Genomic DNA, 16116 nt, shown 5'->3' with positions numbered 1-16116 from the left:
ACCGGTAGCATTTTTTACTACCAGTGAACCAGTCCAAACCAGTAGCATTTCACCCCTGGTCAATACCCATATCAGCAGAGATTAACACCAAGATTAATACTAAACCAACAATCAAATAATACGTCAATGAAGGAACTACCAATACAGAGAAACAAGCTAACAGCAAACCATCAAGAACATTCCCACCAACAGTGACAGGGCAAGCCTCTAGGACAGTGATGGCGAACCTTTTTTGGCTCACGTGCCACAAGTGGGGGGAGCGCAGGGGGGTCGAGTGCAAGCGTGCCGCACCCATAATGCAACGCGCGATCACCCCAGTGCACATGCGCGGAAAATGCGCGACCCCCCCATTTTTACATGTTTTTTTTGCCCTCCCCAGGCTCCAGAGGCTTCCCTGACGCCTTCGGAGCGCTTAAAACTACCCTCCAAGCAAACCGGAAGTCACTTCCGGTTTGCTCGGAGGGTGGTTTTAAGCATTCCGAAGGCTTCAGGGACGGTCCCTGAAGCCTCCGGGGGGCGGGGGAGGCTCTTTTCGCCCTCCCCAGGCTCCTATAAAGCCTCTGGATCCTGGGGAAGGGGAAAAATAGCTTTTAAAAAGGTGAACTCAGCTGGCCAGCGCGCGCATGCGCGCTGGCCAGTTGACAGGGCAGCGCCTGGCGTGCCCTGACAAATGGCTCCGCGTGCCACTTGTGGCACGCGTGCCATAGGTTCACCATCACGGCTCTAGGATATAAAAATAAGAGCACAAAACCCCATTCCCTTTTAGCACTGATGATATTACCTAGTTTGGTAATGCAACGTCTGCAAGAAAACCACCAAGCTCGGAGAGCACCAAGGACCCCTCAACCATTGTGGCTTGTAAAATATGATATAACACTTAGGGATGTGATGGGAAACTTATGGCATACGTGCCACAGGTGGCACGCGGAGCCATTTGTTAGGGCACGCCAGGTGCTGCCCTGTTAGCTGGCCTTCTTTTGAGGCCGTTTTTCGCCCTCCAGAGGTCGAAAATTGGCCCTACGGACTGTCACTGTGTTAATTGTTTGCTAGCCGAGCTGATGAGTTACTGCGCAGGTCATAGGCCCGTGATGGTGAACCTATGGCACGCGTATTAAAAGTTTTGTTTTCATTAGAACATGTTCTCGGGTATTTATTTTTGCTTTTTCTGAAGATATGCTGTTTGGAAAACCATCGATTCTAGACCTCGTTAGCTCAGGGTGAAATTTCCCCTGGCAACACAGACAAACCGGAAGTCACAATTCCCAAACTTCCGGGTTTCCCGTAGGTCCGTTTTTCACCTTCAGGAGGCTTCCCTGAAGGCGCCCAAGGGCAAAAACCGGCCCTACGAGCAAACCGGAAGGGACTAGAAAACCTCTGGAGCCTGGGGAGGGCGAAAAAACCGTGCCAAAAGCGGGGCGGGAGTGTCCCTGGTCGCGCGCATAGCATTATGGGTATGGCACGCTTGCGCATGACCCCCCCCCCTGCGCTCCCCCCACTTTTGGCACGGGAGCCAAAAAAGATTTGCCATCACTGACTTAGGGTTTTGAGTGCAGATTTTTTAATACCATTTTGTTCTTTTCCAGATCCATCTACCTAACTTTCGAGGAAGAGTTAACCGTTTTGGGAATTCCAACTTACCGGTTTACACCTCCCTTGGCAATCTTTGCCAATGTCTCGGTTAATCCAGACAACGCCGGATTCTGTGTCCCTGCCGGGCACTGTATGGGCTCTGGAATCCTGAATGTCACAGCTTGCAAACAAGGTGAGTGAGTCCCAAACCCGAGGGAGTCAAGTACCCAGTCCTTTTGACAGGTTGTCCCAGATTTACAACCGTAAGGGAGCCCGGAAGGTCCGCCGTATGTCATGAGGGTCGTACGTCGAGGCACCCACATCACTGACCCAATGTTGCGATCACTTTTGCAGCTCTCATTCAATAAACACTGTGGTCATGAAATGGGCACGTGGTCATTAAGCAAACACATGTCTGTCCAAAGACAGTCCACATTTTGGACGGAGAAGACCGCTGGTTTGAAAGAGGGGTTCAAATAATAATAATAATAATAATAATAATAATAATAATAATAATAATAATAATAATAATAATAATCTTTAATTTATAAACCGCACCCTTTCCTAAACAGGACTCGGGGCGGTGTACAGTCATATTAAAACTATGAATACAAAATATAGAAATACTTAAATATACAAATAGGTAAACGGAGGAGGTAGGATATGGACTGTACAATATTTAAATTAAAATACAAATAAACATTAAAATTACCCTTAAAAACTACCCAATAAGAACCCAATAAGGGTTCAAAGAGGCCATTTATGTCAAAACTGAACAGTCCTCTAGTCAACAAAGGGGGAGGGATACGACATCACCTATCTCCAGTCTACAACACAGTCCTTTCAGCAGTTCCAAGAAAGCTCCCCACCCATGGTGACCCTGAGGGCACAGAGAAACCCCCAAGTGGCCTCAACGACTCCCTAAAAAGGATGCAAAGGACCAGCGGTCTGCAAGGAGTATCAATCCTTCCATTCCCCACCATCCAGTCAGAGCTGAAGAAGCTTCTTGGATGAGAAGCGAAACATCTTCAGAGAAAAAAACAGGAGAGTCCAGTTGCCTGTGAAAACAGCAACTTTGGGACATCCATGACCCAGAATGGATGACCGAGAATCTCCATGGACAGTGCTCTATAATTTCCAATACTACAGAATTTTTGATTGCAAACGGTTGTCTGATTTTTTTCACAGATGGGATGAATGAGCGCGATAGCACAAATTGGAAGCATGCTGCGTTTGAAATCTGGTTGTGTGTAGGGGAGGTATTTTAAAATACTTGGGTGCCTCCTTGTTTGTTTGTTTTTAGCAGTTTTGTTGTTTTCTTACAGGGGCCCCGATATTCTTATCACTCCCACATTTCTTCCGTGCCGAGGATAGCTACGTCAAGAATGTGGACGGCATGCACCCAAATAAACAGAATCACGACACGTTTCTTGATATTAACCCAGTAAGTCTCTTATTCCTGTGAACCTCAAAAATCATCTACCGGTGGTCCTCTACCTACGGCTGCCATCGAGCCCTACATCTCTGTTGCTAAGATGGTGGTTAAGTGCCTTTTGCTTCGTTTTATGACCTTCCTTGCCACGGCGGCAAAGTGAACCGCTGCAGCTCTTAAGTTAATAACATGCCTCTGTCAATGAATCTGCAATGGTCGTAAGTGTGAAAACTGGTCATAAGTCGCTTTTTCAGCACTGTCGTAACTTTGAATAAGTCACTAAACAAACTGTTGTAAGTCGAGGACTACCTGTATGTCATTGGCTGCCTGCTCATAGAGCATAACGTCAACTTTTTAAAAGAAGTTTGAGAAATAGGACAGTGATGTTCACCTTTTTGGCACCGAGTGGGTGTGCCGGAAATCCTGAACTGGATTGGTAAAGTGATGATAACAGGTGAAACAATACGTTTGATTTTTATGTGAAAGCACGCTTGTTTTTTTCCTTTCAGCTAACCGGAGTTGTGGTGAGAGCAAACAAACGAATGCAAATCAACGTTTTTGTTGAAACGATGCCTGAATTTATGTAAGTATTGTATGGAGAACCTGGCTGATGTTTTTTTATTTATTCATTTACATTATTTTTTGGAGTATAAGACGCCCCCTTTCCCCCCCTAAAAGAGGGTGAAAATTTGGGTGCGTCTTATACACTGAATGTAGCCCTGCCCCACCCACCGGCCCCCACCCTTTGGCCTCTGCCTCCCAGCAATTTACCTCCTTGCGGTAAACGGGGAAAATGGGGCTTGCGGAGGCTGCAATAGGCTATAGCAGCCTGAAACAGCTGATGATCGGGAGAAATTGAAAGTGAAACTTGCTTTTTGTTCCAAGAGGCAAATTGCTGGGAGGCAGAGGCAGATTTTTTTTTCTTGTGCTAATCAGGCTGTTTGCTGCAGAGAGATAAGTCAATAACTATAATTGCCTATAGAATGTTCAAATTATTAGACTTATTTTTTAAAGACTGCTTTATTATTGCTCTAGACAGTTTAACAAAATGAAGAAGCTTTTTAAAACAAATCCTTGATCTGAAGAGAATATTTTATTTATTTATTTATTTGTTCAATGTATATTCATTCCATTAAGCAGGAGAATAATGCATGTACAAATGGAACGATAATGTATGCATAAATCAAAGGAATCATATAGATGCAAATCATGCATCGGCGAATTGAAATAACGAGAAAGACATTCAGCAGAAAAACCAGCTTATGAAGTAGACCATGGTTTATGAAGCAGGCAGCAGACAGCATTTCTCTTTACAGGCTGAGCTCAGCAAAACAGGCAGCCCAATCAAATCAGCTAGTATGAAAAAATAATTTCGGTAGATAACTAAGACGGTTGTTTCACAGCTGTCCCCAGTTAATGATGGCGATGGAGAATAAATTTTGCCACCAATCCTCACATTAGCAACCTTGCTAGGGGCCTGGAGGCTAAAACCTAGGATGAATAGTTGGAGGGACAGGATTTGCCTATTCCAGAGGTCCCCAAACTTGGCAACTTTAAGATTTGTGGACTTCAAGTCTTAAAGTTGCCACTATTCTGGGAGTTGAAGTCCACAAGTCTTAAAGTTGCCAGTTTTGGGGACCCCTGGTCGAGTCTAATGAAGAGAAGGACTAAGGGTGACCTGATAGTGGTTTTCCAGTAATTTAAGGGGGCTGCCCCAGAAAAGAGGGGGGGGGGGGTCAACATATTCTCCCTACGCACAAGAAATAACAGATGGAAGATTAACAAAGAGACGTCCAATCTCGAACAAAGGAGAAATTTCCTGACAGTGACGACAATTAACCAGTGGAACTGCTTGTCTTCAGAAGGGTGGGATTTTCGCCCTCCCCAGGCTCCAAAAAGCTTTCCTAAAGCCTGGGGAGGGTGAAAATGTCCCTCCCTGGCCTTCTGGAATGTCTCTGGAAGCCGGAAATGGATTGTTTCTGAACTTCCGGTTGGCCTGTTGTGCCTGTTTTTCGCCTTCCCCAGGCTCCAGAGGCTTTCCTGAAGCCTGAGGAGGGCAAAAATGGTCTCCGCCAGCCCTCCAGAAGGCTGAAAATCAGCTGCCGGTGCACTTGCGCCTCCCCAAATATGGCTCCGTGTGCCATCATGGGTATAGGGCCGTGATGGCGAACCTATGGCACACGTGCCACAAGTAACAAACGGAGCCATTTGTCAGGGCACGCGAGATGCTGCCCTGTCAGCTAGCGAGCGCGCATGCGCGCGCTGGCCAGCTGAGTTCACCTTTTTAAAAGCTATTTTTCGCCTTCCCCAGGCTCCAGAGGCTTTATAGGAGCCTGGGGTGAGCGAAAAGAGCCCCCCCCCACCCCCCCGGAGGCTTCAGGGACCGTCCCTGAAGTCTTCGGAACACTTAAAACCACCCTCCGAGCAAACCGGAAGTGACTTCCGGGTTGCTCGGAGGGTCGTTTTAAGCGTTCCGAAGGCTTCAGGGACCGTCTGAGGCTTCCCTGATGCCTTCGGAGCGCTTAAAACGACCCTCCGAGCAAACCGGAAGTCACTTGCGCACTGGGGGGGGGGTTTCGCGCGTTGCATTATGGGTGCGGCACACCCGCACTCAACCCCCCCTGCGCTCCCCCCACTTGTGGCACGCGAGCCCAAAAAGGTTCGCCATCACTGGTATAGGGTCTCCGGTTTGAGCAGGAGGTTGGACTACAGACTTCCAAGATCTCTTCCAATTCTGTTAATAACGCAAAGGAAAGCTGAAGTGCATTTATCAGGACAATTGCAGTCTCCCTTGGCAACTCCTTCGCTTAACAACTGGGTTGCCTAGCTCAATAGTGGTCGCTCAACGAGGACAACCTGTATCCCCTTTTCCTGAGCTCTGAAGGCTAATGAGATGCTTTCCCATCGTGTGCACCTCAAAGCAGGATTGTTCTCTTGAGACTCACCAGAAAACACGCTGGTTTTATCTGTATTTTTTTTGTCTTATTTCAGCCAAACGGGGAATATCAAAAGGATGCCCTATCCAGTGATGTTTGTAAATGAGGTAGGCCCTGATCAAACATCCCCACCTTCACTCTGGGTATCGTAAGGAAGTTCTCTGAATCTGGGAAGGGAAGCGTAAACTTGATGCGTGGCGGATGAGAACAAATTGGACATTTCCGTCAGCTGCCACCAGTGGTGGGTTGCAGGCGGTATGCCTCAGTACAAGCATACTGGAGCCTGCCCGGAGCACCGTGTACCGTTCTGGTACGGTGCTCCGGAGGGCCCACCCGAGTTCCTTACCGTGTTTTAAAGCCTACTGGCTGCCACCTTAACGCTTGCTTGGGTGCTTCATTACCGTGCAATGACGGTGACAGTCTGCCATGTACTCTGGGGAGGGTGGATGGGAGGAGGACTGCTTCGGGGAAAGCGAAAGTAACGGCTGCATCTCCCGGAGATGCTGCCTCAAGGTCACCCAACTGGGAGAAGAAAGCAGCTGCGTATCAACTGAAAACATCTTGCTTGAATCTGATTGGTCGTGTGTGTGTGCATTTGTGTAAGCGATGGGAGGCTGTTTAAGGAAGGGAAAAGTTGATCTTAGGTATTTGGCCGCGCAATTATCAGTTCCGGCTATGCATTACTGCAATACACTTCTTAAGAGCTGTGGTGTCGCAGCGGTTAGAATGCCGCACTGCTGGCTACTTCTTCTGACTGCCGGTTGACTGCAATTTGGCAGTTCAAATCCCACCAGGCTCAAGGTTGACTCAGCCTTCCACCCTTCCGAGGTCAGTAAAATGAGGAGCCAGATTGCTGGGGGGTAATATGCTGACTCTGTAAACCGCTTAGAGAGGGCTGTAAAGAGCTGTGAAGTGGTATATACGTCTACTGCTAATAAAACTACACCTTTCTCAAAAAGTGGAGCCAAGGAAGTGCTAGCAGGTCTGACCATTTCAGCCTTACCTCTAAGACAGGGGTGTCCAAAGTTGGGAACTTTAAGACTTGTGGACTTCAACTCCCAGAATTCCCCAGCCAGCCATGCTGGGAATTCTGGGAGTTGAAGTCCACAAGTCTTAAAGTTCCCAACTTTGGACACCCCTGCTCTAAGAAGAGGCATCAATCTATGGATCATAAAGTCCAAGAGAAGGAGGAACCAACAACTCAAGAGAATTCACCCCCTTGTTCTGACCTAGGCGTCCCCAGCAGCACGAAGCTGAGTCCTCGTCCCGATAAACCCCTTTTATTTAACTCACGGTGAATTCCTCTCCAGCAAAGTCTTCCCTCTCCCACAGTCTTTCAAGATAGTTCACAATTATCGACCTTTATCAGGCTTGGAAAGTGGCCGGGCCGATATCGTTCAGACGCCGCAATACTTGGTAAAAATGCAGGCATGAACTCATTGTCTCCTGCAAAATCCACTCCCCTTTCGCTCCTCTTTTATTTCCTCGGGGGGGGGGGGCATTCATCGTCCACCTGTGGCCTTACTCCCAAGTCGACCCCTGTTCTTTAGCTGCTCCCTTCGTCTGGCAGCTCTGTGCAGGCGCACACTGGGAACAGGCTCCAGCTGTTCTTCTGCCTCACTGATGTCTGACTCCGAAGGCAGCTGATAACTGTCAGACGGCTCTGGCCCCCTCTCTGCCTCCGACACAGAGCCCTCATCAGAGCCTTCCCCAGACTCCAGGACTGGCCCATCTTCCTCCCTGACCTCCTCACTGTCCGAATCTGTTGCCAGCTCTGCTGGCTGCTGGTGGGCCACAACACCCCTCCCAAGTGTATGTTTGCTTAGTTTTTCCTGAACCTCCTGACTTTAAATGCAAAGTTTGGGGGCTCATTCTTCTCCCTCTTAAAACCACGCTTGGCCACGATTGGAATGGGCAGATAAACCCAAGTTGTGTCTCCTTCCTTCCCCACCTCCTTGTTCATTCTTTCCCTTCTCAGAGTTTTCTACTGGACAATGAAAATGCAGGAAAACTCCGGGAGGCTCTCCTTGAATCCAATCTGGTCCAAGCTGTCCCGTTCATCATGCTGGCACTGGGAATTATTTGTGGAGCCGTATTTCTGGGAGTCACCTATTGGCCCAGGGGGAAAAAAGAGGAGGTAAGGTTGTCTGTAGGTCTGTTCATTTCCCCGTTATTTTATTTTAAAAGCACCTTCCTTCCTTCCTTCCTTCCATCCATCCATCCATCCATCCATCCATCCATCCATCCTGTCCCTCCCTCCCTTCCTTCCATCCTATCTTTTCCTTTCTTCCATCCATCCATCCTGCCCCTCCCTCCCTTCCATCCGTCTATCCATCCATCCTGTCCTTCTTTCCTTCCTATCTATCTTTCGTCCATCCACCCACCCACCCATCCATCCTGTTGCTTCTTTCATTCTTCCTTCTATCCATCCTTCCTGTCCCTTCCATCCTAACTATCTTTTCCTTTCTTCCATCCAACTATCCTGCCCCTTCATTCCTTCCATCCATCCATCCTGTCCCTTCCTCCCTTCCTTTCTTCCATCCATTCTGCCCCTCCCTCCCTTCCATCCGTCTATCTATCCACCCTCTCCCTTCTTTCCTTCCTATCTTTCTTCCATCCATCCATCCTGTCCCTCCCTCCCTTCCTTCCATCCTGTCTTTTCCTTCCATCCATCCATCCTGCCCCTCCCTCCCTTCCATCCGTCTATCCATCTATCCTGTCCTTCTTTCCTTCCTATTTATCTTTCTTCCATCCATCCATCCGTCCTGTGGCTTCTTTCATTCTTCCTTCTATCCATCCATCCTGTCCTTCTTTCCTTCCTATTTATCTTTCTTCCATCCATCCATCCGTCCTGTCGCTTCTTTCATTCTTCCTTCTATCCATCCATCCTGTCCCTTCCTATCTATCTTTTCCTTCCTTCCATCCATCCATCCTGCCCCTCCCTCCCTTCCATCCATCTATCCATCCATCCTGTCCTTCTTTCCTTCCTATTTATCTTTCTTCCATCCATCCATCCGTCCTGTCGCTTCTTTCATTCTTCCTTCTATCCATCCATCCTGTCCCTTCCTATCTATCTTTTCCTTTCTTCCATCCAACCATCCTGCCCCTTCATTCCTTCCATCCATTCATCCTGTTCCTTCCTTTCTTCCATCCATTCTGCCCCTCCCTCCCTTCCATCTGTTTATCTATCCATCCTGTCCCTTCTTTCCTTCCTATCTTTCTTCCATCCATCCTGTCGCTTCTTTCCTTCCACCCATCCATCCTGTCCCTTCCGTCCTTTCCTCCCTCCCTCCCTTTTCTTTTCCTCCCTCCCTTCCTTCCTCACCTACTTACTTGTTCATTCTAGGGGAGAGGTTTAATAGCCCCACAGTAAAAGGCATCTCAGCAACATTCTGACTTGTATCACATGGTAAGACATGGCAAAATTCGTCTCTTCCTGGTGTCTCCAAGCTCAGTGAGGGAGCTTCTCCCTTAAGAATTCTGAAATCTTAAAGCCTGATTTTGCACATGTAGCAGCCACTTATTGGCATCATAACGTCTATGGGTGCAGACATTCCTATTGGTTAATTAAAAATTGTACCTCATGAATGAATATTATTCCCTTACGATGGGCTCAAACAAGGGACTGTCTGGAACTTTGAGTCTCATGACATATAAATATACATGTGTGAACCAGTTTTGAGATTAAATTGTTCTGCTTTAATAACCCAGGCCTCGGGTCATCCACTCTCAACTCTTGGGAAGCCTTGGGACGGCTTAGCTGGAACCATTTAAAAACGAAACAAAAGACACTAAGATGATATCTTAGATTAATCACCCAGTTTGTATCTTGTTTTTTCTTTTTTTTCAATATTTTTATTTATTTACAAACATACAAAATACACACACACAAAACTTAGACATACACTACATTTACCCAATACAGTATGAGCAGGAACTTCCTGTTCTTTCTAATAGCAATTTCCAATCGATACAATTCTCCTTATGTTATTTCCCCTTCTAGTATATTTCATTTGCATTTCACCATTTTTAACCCTCTCATCTATCTGCTATATTGGGTGATTACCTCTAGTACATTTAAACTCTCTTGAGTGCATACATATGTTAATTCTCCTTAACTACTATTTTTGGGGCTTTATTGACTTCCTTCATTGATCCTTGTTTCTTTCCTCCATCCACCTATACCATTTATCCCATATCTGGTAATATTCTGTTTCTTCTTTTCCCTGGCGAGGATTGCCTTCGCTCAGAAATGGAAAAACAAATTAATACCAAGCGAAGATGAAATAATAAGAAAGGTTATGGACTGTGCCGAGATGGACAAATTAACAAAGGAAATCCAGGGAAAAGAAGAAACAGAATACTACCAGATATGGGATAAATGGTATAGGTGGATGGAGGAAAGAAACAAGGATCAATGAAGGAAGATAACAAAAGCCCAAAAATAGTAGTTAAGGAGAATTAACACATATATATGTATCCAGGTGGTTTAAATTTACTAGAGGTAATCAGCCAATATAGCAGACAGAGGAGTAAGATAAGAGGGTTAAGAATGGTGAAATGCAAATGAAATATAATAGAAGGGGAAACAATATAAGGTGAGCGATATCGATTGGCAATTGCTATTAGAAAGAACAGGAAGCTCCTGTTCGTATTGTATTGTGTAAATGTGGTGTACGTCTAAGTTTTGTGTGTGTGTATTTTACATGTTTGTAAATAAAATTTAAAAATTACTTTTTAAAAAAAAGCAACTCCACACTTAACAATCATTGCAGCATCCCCAGGGTCAGGGGATCAAAATTCAGACTCTTGGCAAACTGGCTCGTACTTATGACGGTGTGCCTTGTCCCGGAGTTACCTGGCCCCCTTTTATGACCTGGCAAGCAAAGTCAATGGGCGAAGCAACTGCCCTGTTGCTAATTTAACAACACCGGAGAATCGCGTTAACTCAAGAAAGGTCATGAAACGAGCAGGGCTCACTTAACAAGCGTCTCACTTAGCGACGGAAATTTTGCACACACTGGTGGTCGTAAGTCCAGGGCTACCTAGTCACACAGGATAGGCAAGGAGAAACACTTGAGAAATGGATTTCCTGCTTTGGCTTCTGGGTGCTTCCTATTCTAAACAGGGACCCTAAAAGTCTGGAAATAACCCCACATTTCTGGGTGGGGATACACCTCTTGGGGTTCTGGTCTATGAGTCCGTAGGGCTTTTAATTGGTCTGCAGAGTGGAGAAAATCTAGAAGGATTGCAATGAAGTTGTACCTGCTGATCTCCCTTTTCTGATCTTAGGGGGGGGGGGGGATATATAAATCCTGCTCTTTGGGGATGGTGTGGATTTGGTGAGGTTTGTTCTAGTGGTCCCGGTGAAGGCACTTTATTGGCTGGATTTAATTATCATTTTTTAAAAGTTGTTTTTTTACATAGTCTTCTGAAACGAACAAGGTAGGGTTTTTTTAAGAGAGACCATCTCCTCCGCATTGGGACCCAAAGGTAGGTCGTACTCCTTCCCAGTGGTGGGACGCAACCGTTGGTGAAATCTTGCCCATTTTAAGCTTCAAAACTTAATTTCTGTGTGCCGTGAGAATCAGCTGAGCGAAAACACAGGGAAATATAGGACAGGATAGGGCAGGGGCTGAGTGGGCGTGGCCATGGTGGGCGTGGCCTAGTCGGCCTCCTGCACCAGGGGAGGGGGGCGTTTGTACCCTCCCCGGGCTCCGGAGGCTTTCCTCAATCCTCTGGGAGGGTGAAAACAGCTTCCCCAGGTTCCGGAGGCCCTCTGGAAGCTGGAAACGGCCTTCCCGAACTTCCGGTAGGCTCGTTTTTCAGCCTCCCTGAGCCTTGGTGCCCTGCACTTACCTGCATCCAAAATGGGCCGCGTGGGGACTCCTGGGATGGGAGGGGTGGGCGGGGCCAGCCAGGAGTGGGATTTGGGAGTTCTCCGAACTGCACAAAAGTTTAGCTAGAGGTTCTCCCAACCCCCCCAGCAGCCCACCCCTGATTCTGCTTGGCTTTGCCATCTCCAGGAAAGTTGCAGGAGTCGATAGATGAAATGGGTTGCGTAAACACAATCTCTAAATTAACTCGTCGTTGTTTTGCCTCCCCCCTAACAAACAGGGTACCGTTGACGAACGAGCTCCACTTATCCGGACTTAACTCGATCTCCCCAACCGTGCCAGGTTTGCAAAAAAGAAAAGAAAAGAGCTTCACCATGATGACTGAACAGGACAAACATTTTTAACTGCCACCACAACCTACCACTTCAACGGCATCCTTCAAGTAGTCCTCTCTTTAGCGCCTGTTTCCGAGGAAGGTGGGCGATTGTAAACTGAACCCAAACGGAAGGCAGAATGACACGCCTTTTAACGGGAGTCGGTCGGACGCCATTTGCCGCTGCTTTCCCAGAGTGTGAAAATAGCAGTAGCATTTCACTACACTCTCCATCATCTGTTGGACTTGAGAAGTTGCCTCTGCCAGCTGCGTTCCCTTCTGGCAGGTGCCATGAAAGGTGATGTCAGCCTTGTGCCATCCTTGTTAATTTAGGACATTGGCCAGCGCAGCTCTTGTCCTGCCACAATTTGATGTCTTGGTGAATCCTACAGCTCAGATCTACTCGGAGTTTCATTTTTCCCATAGTTTAAATCTTTGCACCTGAAAGGGACACACACACACACACACAAAGAATAATTTTACATACATCCAGGAGATTTCCCGTTTTTGTTCAAGCCACCAGATGCCTCATTCAGTGTTTGTTTGTTTTTAAATTTCCTTTTGAGCAAAAGGTTCAGATCGGCTTTTACCAACCTGGCATCCTGCGGCAGTGCCAACCCTTTGAGAGGACATCAAATTGAGGAAGGCTCGCTCCGGTATTCGCTATTGAATTCTCTCCTATTCGTGCATCTATGAAAAATAAGAGTTAAAAAGATCCAGCCCCTGAACCAAAAGATTTCCTGGGATTCTATTTTTTACTATTTTGTCAACTACACATGCAAAGTATATTTGAAGGCTGCCATCGCCGCAAACTGGACACGTCACACATTTTCCAAGAGCACACAACTTTATTTGTCAAAGAGCATTTTCCCTGGCCCTTTCTCTCACATCCCCTTCAAAAGTGATTTGGGAATAACAGATTTCTTTCCCTTAATCCAACACGTGTTTTTTCGAGATCGAAAGGCCTCTCCCTCGGAGGTCATCCATCCGTGATTTCCCTCTTCAACGTGGGGGTTGTGGGGGGGGGGGGAGAAAGGATCTGAGAGAGTCTTCACAATTAACTTCCAAAATGGGATTTAAACCCTGCAGGCCGAAGCCTACGATTTGTCAAGATAATAACTGTTTTGAGGGAGGAAAAAAAGGGAAGTTTTACAGGATCATTCATTCACTTGCACCGGAGGGACTGAGAAGGTGGTCTTTGTCCAGCGAACTGCACTGATTTGAGGAAGGGAAGCTGGAATCCTTTTTGAGGTGATCCTGAAAGTAAGGCAGTAAGCCGGTAATCTTGGTGTGGTAGCATCTGTCTAACCCTGCTTGGGGGCGGTCATACGTTGTGCTTGATCATTTGGATAGGAGATGAGAAGGAAAAAGCACAAGGCATCTGATATCATGGAAGTTAGAGGAAAAAAAATCTGTGAGAAAGCTGTGGCAAACTAATTTTTGCCCAGAAAGCAACGTGGATGTCCATGAAGACACCAGGAGTCAAACTCAACGTGAACGCCCATTTTTTTTCCTACTAACTAAGCAGTGAAAAGAGATGCTGTGTGTCCCTAATACTCCCCGTCCTTCTTTTCTGTAGTGTAATCTGTCACTTTATGGCTTGAAATCTCGCTACGATGCTCAATAGTTCCCAAATGTCCCATGGCTAGAATCCTATTGTTAGAAACGAAGTGGTTCCTTCAATTTGCAATCTTGGATTAGGAAGGATCCCCCTGGCTTTTGCTGGGTCGGTTGTATTCCTTTCACTTCATCTTTAAAATGGCTTTGCGGGATCCCACCCAGTGTCCCTTAGCCTGGGCATTTCAACACCAGTTGTGCCAGGCAGAAGTTCTGGGAAGTTAACCAAGCTTGGACGGTGACCTCTGCTGTAGAATTAATCCAAAAGATTAGAGACACATGCTTTGCACGCCTGCGATGGGTGGTGCGAGTGGTTTCCTCGGCGGTTGAATCTCAAATCTGGGAAATTAAAATCTGAATCTTTTTCAGTTCAGCAATGAAAATGTCATATTACGGTGCATAAAGTCGTGGCAGGAAGAGAGAGAGAGTTTTGAATATTTGCAGAGGCAAAGACGCAAAAAGAAAAGAATATCATAATATATTGCAGTCTTAGGAGTTGTACTATACCAGGGGTCAGCAAACTGGCATGTGGCTCTTCCATCCCTCTGCTGCAGCTCCCTGTCACCGGTCGGCTCCACAATTGATAGGGCTTTCGGTTAGGACAGGTAGAGGAAAAAGAATGCCGTGCTTGGAGGAGACTCCGGTGGGGGAAACGGACTTCCGGTTGGTTTCAGAATTGAACGGGGGGGCTTCCGGTTAGGACCTTTGTGGCTCTCGGTGTTTAGGGTTGCCGACCCCTGTACTACACAAATACTGTAGATCAAGTTTGTAGAGTTGTGGCCTATTCTGCATGGATAGCTTTTCACCTAGGATGATATAACTTGCAGATTATAGGCAGAATTGAAATCACTCTTGCTTTCCAAGGAGGGTACTCCATCACGATGACAAAAAATTGGCCGGCCTTCTGAAAAGTTGGCCTGTTAGTCTCTTGGGGGTCCTTGGTACTCCCTGAGCTTGGCTGTTTTCTTGCCAACGTTTCATTGCCCAACTAGGTAACCTCATCAGTGCTGAAGGGGGTGGGGTTTACTCTCGGTTTATATACAACTGGCTTGTTGGGTAGTGAAACATCTGCAAAAAAAAAAAAAAAACCCTCAAAGTTCAGAGAACACCAAAGACTCCAAAGTTCAACCTTCAGCTACAAATATTCTTTCCTATCGCTGGTCTCTTGTTTGGATATGTTGAAACCCAGCTGTGGCCAGATGTGGGATTAGCAATTGACTCTCCGGGTAGCATCTTTAAATATGCCAAGGTTTGCAATAGCTGTTAATAAATCAAAGGGCTCGTTTCTCCACAAAACGATCAGTCAAATTTAAGACAATTTGGAGGGGGAGGAGAAACGCAACTGGAGTTTCGTACCGGACTAGGAGTTGCTTGTGAAATCGGAACTGAAATTAATTCTCAAGGCTTGGAATGTTGCTTGTTTAATTTTAAGCATCTTTTATAGCTGGCTATAATTGATGGATGATTTGGGGTTTCTTGTTAAGGGAAAAAAAAAACAACCCAACAAGGATAAAGGCTCCCTACTCTTGAAACTGATATTCCTGGCAAACCTGTCTGCTGCTGAAGACGATGGATAAATTTTAAAAGTCAAAACTTCAGGATCCAGTCCTCAAAACAGCCTTTTCCCCCGACATATTTTTCTAATCTGACTGGACAAGGCCCATGGCTGCTGGTACTTGAGGACTAGTTGCTTCTCTTGCACAAATTTAGAAATGATGGGCATCCTTTGCGAATTGCTCGCCGTTGTTTCTGCTCTTGATGTTGAAGCTTTGCCCCAAGTGCCCAGGAATTTCCTTGCAATCCTACTGGGCATCACAATATTTGTCCTGCAGCTGCGCAAGTGGTGATGTGTGCGTTGACCTCACTATCTTGGACTGAAACTATAGATGGCTCTCTTGAGAAAGACTCAAGCCTCAGTTGTAAGGGACAGGATTGGGTTTTAATCCCATTTATCTAATGCTTCTCTTAACTCAAAAAGAGCTGCTGTTCTCTGTATTCTGCAAATTACACAAGGTACACTAATATTAACCCTTTTTAGAAGATGGGAAGCTGAGATTGTGCCATAGCTGATTTTCCAAGGTTGTTTCTGATTTAACGACAAGTGCTGGCCTTAAAAACAGTCTTGTGTCTCCCTGAAGTCTAACACACTTTTATGGCATGATGGAACTATACCAAGCAGTGAGTAAAAGATGTTTTTGTTCTTTCATTTGTTTGTTTTCTTACGTCTTAAAAGGGAAGACCGAAACCAACAAGGAAATGCATTTCATGCTTAGTTGGAGAAGGTGGAAGGATGGAGGGGAAGGAAGGAAAGGGGGAGGAAGAAAAATGAAGGAAGGAGGAAGAAAGGAAATA

The 16116-nt window shown here is 46.3% G+C and overlaps 1 protein-coding gene across 1 annotated transcript in view; it reads left to right on the top strand.

Annotated features, from left to right (window-relative positions):
* The window catches only part of SCARB2 (scavenger receptor class B member 2), a 30381-nt gene extending 14411 nt beyond the window's left edge, over positions 1-15970 (top strand). Inside the window, exons 7-12 of the mRNA XM_081960393.1 lie at positions 1584-1762; positions 2895-3013; positions 3511-3584; positions 5993-6044; positions 7916-8074; positions 12055-15970. Of these exons, the coding sequence (XP_081816519.1) occupies positions 1584-1762; positions 2895-3013; positions 3511-3584; positions 5993-6044; positions 7916-8074; positions 12055-12093 (622 nt within the window). The 3' untranslated portion in view covers positions 12094-15970. The remainder of the gene's footprint in view (positions 1-1583; positions 1763-2894; positions 3014-3510; positions 3585-5992; positions 6045-7915; positions 8075-12054) is intronic.
* The last annotated feature ends 146 nt before the right edge of the window (positions 15971-16116 follow it).

Source organism: Natrix helvetica, assembly GCF_964273705.1.
Source record: "Natrix helvetica genome assembly, chromosome: 7".
NCBI lineage: Eukaryota > Metazoa > Chordata > Lepidosauria > Squamata > Natricidae > Natrix > Natrix helvetica.
Note: the sequence above shows the minus strand (reverse complement) of the source record. Positions and strands in the feature narration are given on the sequence as shown.